The 7,524-nt window shown below is 36.7% G+C and overlaps 1 protein-coding gene across 1 annotated transcript; it reads right to left on the bottom strand.

Moving 5' to 3' along the window:
- Window positions 1-2,252: 2,252 nt before the first annotated feature.
- LOC113758015 (putative disease resistance protein RGA1) lies at window positions 2,253-7,379 on the bottom strand. The gene is made up of 3 exons (XM_027301046.1): window positions 3,600-7,379; window positions 3,439-3,498; window positions 2,253-2,585 (listed from the first exon to the last, which is right to left on the bottom strand). The coding sequence occupies exons 1-2, from the start codon at window positions 7,313-7,315 to the stop codon at window positions 3,486-3,488; spliced, it is 3,729 nt and encodes a 1,242-aa protein (XP_027156847.1). The 5' UTR covers window positions 7,316-7,379; the 3' UTR covers window positions 2,253-2,585; window positions 3,439-3,485.
- Window positions 7,380-7,524: the final 145 nt, after the last annotated feature.

The following is a 7,524-nucleotide window of genomic DNA, read 5'->3' as shown; positions in this document are numbered from 1 at the left end:
CCCAATTTGTACTACTACAATTAGTCGGATCTGGGGCCTCACAAGCACCTGTTCAAACCAGTTGTGTAAATTTAATGGCATCTGATGTAAACTCGTATAATTTTAGGGTAATCACGATCTATTTACAAATATAATTATTTACTAAACGCAAGTTTTACAATAAAATTGTGCTAGTTTACACTAGGTGTTGTAAGAATTATACGGCTGATTTGAACTGGACAATAACTCAAACTTGTGAGGTTACGGATCCTGACTAATGCTTGTATTTAATTTGTGCCTTGCATGCTTAATTAGTCCTTTTTCTGGTATCTCAAGCTGTATGGTTATCTTGATTTTGCTTTGTTTTTCGTGTTCTCATGCTCGTGTTCAGTGTTGTTTTTTCTTGGCCTAAATATCCTAAAAGTGTTTGTGTTTTTTAAAGTTTGTTTAGCCTAATTGATGTAGACAAGTGATTTTCCGGCAACCATGTAGATTCATTGGTTTCTCTTGGCGTCTCCCAAGAGTTTAGTCTGCAATTAATCATGGACTGAGTAAATCCTATATGAGTAACTTCTCCAATAACATCATCAATGTGATACATAAAGAAACCTCAAATGTAATAGAATGCCAGCTGAAATGGACAATGTTTCAGAAACACTGGAACACTTTGTCATTTACTATATACCCTTGAGGACAAGGTAGCCACATATCTTGTTTTCTCTCCTATGGTATTTGGTTAGAAAAATCAAAGACCACAAGAAATTAAAAAGTGTATGTTTAGTCATGGTATTTTAATTAATTTTTATTTTTATTACCAACAAATTTTTATTAACAATTAATGCATACTAGTGCATCAACACCATTTTTATCAACATTTTTGCATTAGAAAACGAAAAAATTTTATCAACATTTATTGCATAATAAGAAACTATCGAAGGAAATAGGAATTATATATTAATTTATCTATACAAATTATGCACATTCTAATTGCTTATCATAATTTATGATAATTAAATATTTTATATTTCCTCTATCTCATAAAAAAATATTCCGACTACTTCTTTCATACAACTTCAGAAATGTGAGATATTAAAGTTAATATAATCATTATTGACTAGTACTTTGCCCATATAGCCCTCCATTAATATATACTAGTTTCAATGTTGTATTTATTAGTTACTATTAAAAGAACAATTGTTTAATGGAGTAGTATATTTTGTTGATAACGATATGCATTAATATTGACACAATAGTAAATTGATAATCTAACTACCTTTTTGAAAAGGAAAAAAGCATATAATTTAGAACAGATACAAAAAGAAAATGAGCCTATGGTATGGAGGGAATATATTTTAAGTACTACAAAAAGAAATTCTTTAGCACATTATTCTCAAAATTACATATCGTAGTAGAAAAGGAAAAGGAGGAAAAAGAAATCTAAATATAACACTCGAAAGATGAACAAGAAATAAAAATAAAAACGAAAAAGGATCATTTAACAATTTTCTAACAATGAGGGCCACATACATTTAATTAGTAGACATAAACAGCAATTAGTAGGTCAAGTGCAAGGGGATATTTGCTTCTTGACCCTAATTACGGTGGGACAATATGTAATTAAGCCTTAAGTGAACTCATTGCAAGGTAATGAACTTGAGGCATGTCATCCCAAGTTGTCTCCTCCCTTTTTCTTTTTCGGTTTCTGAACTTAAAACTAGACATAGAACTTTGCAACAGAAACAGAGTTCCCAACACCCAAGCAGACCCAATATTACATTAAAGAACTTTTCTCCAGGTTTGGTTCGAGCCACCTCTCTGCCTTCTGAAGCTGGAATAGTTGCTTTCTTTCAATTTCAGGGTCCATGGCAGAAATTGAACGATTGGACAAACATTTTCTTGGAGATGTTGACGTACGATATAGTTAATCAAATTACTTGGATCTAATAGCTTTGAGGTTATGTTCTCTTGCCAAACTCGCGTTTAGAGTAGGGCATGCGAAATCTTCGTGGATTAGAGTAGGGGGATCCGGATCATATCAATATGCTTACAGTTTCCTTGCTGTTCCTAAAAACTTTTGTGATCAATGTATATAGTGCCACAAATCATTTGCAAATGAAGAAGTGAATTCAACACTTTCTTCTAGAGTTCAACATATCTCAGCACTATCTTTCTTGCTTTACAGGTAATAACAGAAGTTAAACGAATTTTATGTTCTCTAGAAGTGGTTTATTGATATTTGAGTACAAAGTTCCTTGTTGCAATTCACACGGTAATTGTCTATGGAATAAGGACTTTATTGAATATTGCTAAGTAACTAAGTACATTCCAAATAAAGGGCACAACAACAAACAATTAAATCAAGATCCAAGGAAAAATTAAAAGCAGAATGGTGCATGGAGTACAAGCCCTCCAAATTTCCTTCAGATGCGATCATGTACATCTCTTTATTATCGCCTTAAAATTGCTTGATTGAAGCCAAAAAGAAACTGATAATCCAGTTGGTGAAATCACTGGGATTACACGTCCAACTGATCATCTCTACTTCTGAGCATAAGCAATAAAAAAACACACTATTTCTAGGTGCTTCAAATGCTTGTACAGATAACCTGAAAACATAAAAAAAAAAAAAAACAGATCAGTTCTCTTCTTACCCTTTTTTTGTGATACAAAAGAGTCAAGACGTGAGAGTATGTAGAACAGCATACTTGATAAGAAGAATATAACTATTGTAAAGAAAAATGGGGTGAACAAAGAACCAAGGGATTAGAAAAGTTGGAAAAGGAGTTAGGCATATATATTAGTTATGCCTCAAACAGAAAGAGTAGTATTCAAAACAAGGTTCTGGTTTGCTAGAACAGATGGAAAAACAATATATATACGGGTGTGCCACAAGCATCAATATCTTTCAACCTAGACCATTGGATATGCATAACTGGCTTTCTGCTAAATTTAGAACCTTCACCCATCAACAAACTGACTAAATTTAAGCATAATAGCAGTAAATTAAAAAAACCAACCATTCTGTTAAAGTTCAGTGAACTAGTGCTGACATCTTTAAGGAAGTACTGGAGTACAGTAATATAAGAGCTAATCCACTTTGCTCGCTAGACACAGCAGAAATCGATGCAAGTTTCAAAATGAATGAGAAATTGCGAAACTTGATCCATTTTCCAAAGGTGAAATAGTACGAGAACAACTAAAGTATTCAAGTTAGTGCTTAAACTGTACACAAGAAGCAAGTAAAATGTGAAATTTTAGTGAACTATGTGATCCTGTTTTGCTCATGCATAGGTCCACAACAACGTGATTCATTCATGCAGAACGGACTTTGGGAAAGAAGGCACTGAGAAAAGATAAAATGATAGAATTCTAGACGACATGAATTCAAACTTTTCATTTTTAAATTTCTGACAGGGAGCTGTTTCATTTTCTAGTGCAGAGTTAAGGAAGGGTTCTTACCAAACGCAAGGACAGACATAGTATTTATACAAGAATTATTCAGCCCTTCAGTGTTCTAGCCTGCATAATTATGAGAACAAAGTAAGAGATCAGTGTGTCAAAATAAGAATTACTTGAGATACTTGTACACAAGTTAAGCTACAGAGGTAGGAATAGCTTACTTTTTTTGATTTATATAGATTCTCTCAATGTTAGAGATCTTGTGGAACTCGGAATCTGTCGTGCTTCTTCTTGTACATCTTTCCCCCAACAGTGGGCAGTCATCAATTGTGAGATCAACCAAGTGCGTTAGGCACTGCATGACTTCCTTGGGGGGCAACTGTTGCAGTTTTTGGCAATTAAAGAACCCAATATACACAAGAGATCGAAAATATCTGAACCAATCGGGCAAAGCTTCTACCCCAAATCCATGTATATAGAGTTCTTTCATAGCTGTAAGATGCTGAAGCTGGTAAGGTATAGAGTTCCAGTGAAGCCATCCACACAACTCCACATAATAAAGGGACTGCAGTTGTTCTAGACCATGGAGACTAGCTTGAAATGCATCAAACTCTACTCCATCTGAAAATGGACCGTACCATAACTCCCTTAACTTAGTGAGACATCCAAGCCCCTTTGGCAAACTAGTTAGTCTTGGACACCTATATATAAATAAGGTCGTGAGGCATCCCAATTGCTGCAATTCTTCCACCGGGAAGGAGATGAGGTTGGCACATTGAGAGACTGCCAAGAATCCTAGATTCTTGCAGTAGCATAATATCTTACTTGGAACAACGGTCAATCCATCACAGTGTGAAATATTCAACCTTCTCAGACATGTGAAGGCTTCTACTTCTTCATGTATGCTAGGAAGTGATGTGAGATTAGGACACTGAGATATAATTAGATTCTCTAGAGACTGAAGGGAGTATAGGCCTTCTGGCAGCATGGTCAACTTCTCACAGTTGATGATCTCCAACTTTCTGAGACATGGGCTGCAGCAAGTCAAGTTTTCAGCAATATGCTCTAAACTGTGACAAGAGCTGATAGTCAAAGATGCTAGACTTCGATTATTGTACAACATCTGGTGGGGAATAGAAGTGAGCTCATGCACAAGTCTGATCTCAACATCTTTTAGAGTTGTGAGCATATTTCCGCAAATCCGTTCCAATAGTAAGCCACTTTCAATGCTTGACATACTTAATTGCTTGAGACGTGGAAAATGGCTTGGAGCAGAATTCAACTGGGGGCAACGGTTAATGGTCAGCTCCTTGAGATTTGGAAATACTGCAACTTGGAAATCTGCTGCGGTTACAGTTGACATGACTCTGGCTTCCATCCATTCCAGCAGGTTGGGCATGTCTTCTATGGTGAGACTTTTCAGTGCTGGATACAATGTTCTTCCATGATAATCATTGCCGCTACTATTAGATTCACTGTGATTATTAGTAAAATAGAATGAAGGCCCAATGTGTGTTACATTATCAAATCCATTCAATTCAAGATATTGGAGATTTGGCAGTTGTCCCAGTGATGGAATTTCTCTGCATCTTTTGCAGCCTAAGAATTTTATTTGGACAACATTATCAAATCCTAGTGAAGCTATTCTCCTTACCCAAGGTGGAAACTCATCCATGAAGTTCTTGATTGTAAGGATTTTCAAATTCGGATGAGGCTGTAGGCCTTCCAAGATATCCCCCCCAATATTGTTGTCAATTTCCCAATCATAGTTCCACTTCCACAGAAATTCCAATTCACGTATATTTCTCTTTCCAGATAGGTCTGCCCTCTTAGCTTCCTCCTTGCTGTTAACATGTTCAAGATTACGTATCTCTAGCTTACCCCCAAGATTCTTTAAACTTCCCAGCTCTTCAATTCCCCGACCCCTCTCTGGACACACATTAAAGAACTCTAATGTGCGAAGACTAGTTAGCTTTCCTATTTGAAGTGGCATCTTAACATTTTCATCCTTGTAATAATGGAGATGCCTCAAGCTAATCAAATTCCTCATTTTGTTAGGAAGCCTCTTAAGAGAATCGCACCCAGTGGTCCTTAAGGTTTGCAAATTGTAGAGCCTGCAAACGGAATCTGGCAAAACCTTTACTTTGGTATGTGATACATCAACTAACCTCAGATGTAACAGAACGCCAATTGAGATTGGCAGTGCTTCAATCCCTGCGCCATCTAGATTTAGAACATGCAGGCTTCTGAAAACCTGAAACGTTTTGTCATATGCTATACCTTTCAAGAACAAGGTACGCACATATTTTGCTTTCTCCTCAATGGTCTTTGATCTTTCTACCTTGCATGAATTTAGTGCAAGGTGATGAACTTGAGGTATATCATCCAAAGCTGTCTCGTCCATTCTTTTGGTTTCTGAACTTGAGACCTGGCATAGAACTTCATGTACAAGGTCATGCATCTTACAACATGTTACATTGTTGTAAACATCCTTCTTCACATCCTGAAATAAAGAACTCTGCAACAATAAGTTAAAGAACTTATTCCCCATGTCCTCCATGTCAGTTCCCTTGTTTGGTTCAAGATAACCTTCTGCCATCCAAAGCTGCACTACTTGTTCTCTTTCAATTTCAGAGCCCTTGGCAAAAATTGAACAGTAGGCAAAACATTTTTTCAAAGACGGGGAGGGTAGTTGATTAAAACTCAAACCTAGTAGTTGCAAAGCCATGTTTTTTTCAAAAACTTCATTAGAAAAGCTTTCTTGAATGGAATGCCATTCCTCTACTCCCTTACCACGCAAAATACCCCCAACTAAGCTTGCTGCAAATGGTAAACCTTGACATTTCTGTGCTACCTTCTTTCCTATAGTTTCCATTTCTTTTGAAGGCACAACTCCATTAGCAAATGCTTTGACTTTCAAGATGGACCAGCAATCGTCATCTGACAATTTTTCCAAGGGAGGGCAAGGATGTGATGTTACAAGTGATGCTATTCGTTGGCTTCGAGTTGTCACGATGATCCAGTTTCCACTCATTGGGTTGATTCCTATCAAAGATGCCATGAAGTCGTCCCACAATGGAGGGAACTCATTCCATACATCATCAAGGACAAGCAAGTATCTTTTCACTTGCAATTCTCTTTTTACCATTTTTATCAAAGCATCTCTGCTTCGTACCTCATTTTCTTTTTGTGTTAATGACTCTAAAATAAGATGCAAAATTCTTGTAACATCAAAATTTTCCCCTACAAATACCCATATTCTACTATCAAAATGACTTTCAATTATGAGATCATTGTAAATTAACTGAGCCAATGTTGTCTTTCCAAGGCCGGCCATCCCCACGATGGCGTATGTGGAAAGTACTTCATTGGTTGGCCTGGTCACTACCCTCACCACTTCTCGTGCTTCATTTTGCCTTACCCTAACTTTTCCATCAATTGTGGAGTCAGTTTCTATTCTACTTGAAGGAACTCTAGATACTGAAGGAGAGGTGTCTGCACTACCTAGCCTGTTGAGGCCAAATTTATTTGCCTCATCATTTATCAGATTCATGTTCATATTGATGTTTTTGACCTTTCGACCCATTTTCAAACGAAATATGATGGGATTTGACAATGAGAAGAAGTAGCGTACCTTTCCCATTAGTTGATTTCGTACCTCGATCTGATGTCGAAGATTCGCATAGCTGAGTTCATCCAACGCATTATCAGCATCATAAGCTATTTCTTCTAACTTCTTCAGCCAATGTTTTGTTGTTTCTTTTTCGGGTTGCTGTCTCTCAGAATCAAGTAAGAGAGATTGTATTATGGGGATTGATCTTCTCAACCTTTGCAGGTCGTCATTGAAGCCTGACAATAAGCTGATGTTTTCATTTGCAACTGAAGCTACCTTGTGAATTATGAAATCCACAGATGCACTCAGCAAAACCTCCGCCATTATTATCTTTGGCTGGCTTATCTAAGAGAGAGAGAGGGAGTGAGCTTGGACAATGGTTTGACTAGTTAAGTGATGGCTGATATGCTTGTTGATTTGTTAAAGATAACAACCAACTCCTTAAATAGAGCTAAGAAGGTTACTATTATTGTCATTTTTCCTGTAAAACTTCTTCCTTGTAGGGAAGTTGATGCCAGCCACTCAAATGTTTT

The sequence above is a fragment of the Coffea eugenioides genome, unplaced genomic scaffold, assembly GCF_003713205.1.
Source record: "Coffea eugenioides isolate CCC68of unplaced genomic scaffold, Ceug_1.0 ScVebR1_3499;HRSCAF=4721, whole genome shotgun sequence".
Lineage (NCBI taxonomy): Eukaryota > Viridiplantae > Streptophyta > Magnoliopsida > Gentianales > Rubiaceae > Coffea > Coffea eugenioides.
This window is presented reverse-complemented; position numbering and strand designations above follow the sequence as displayed.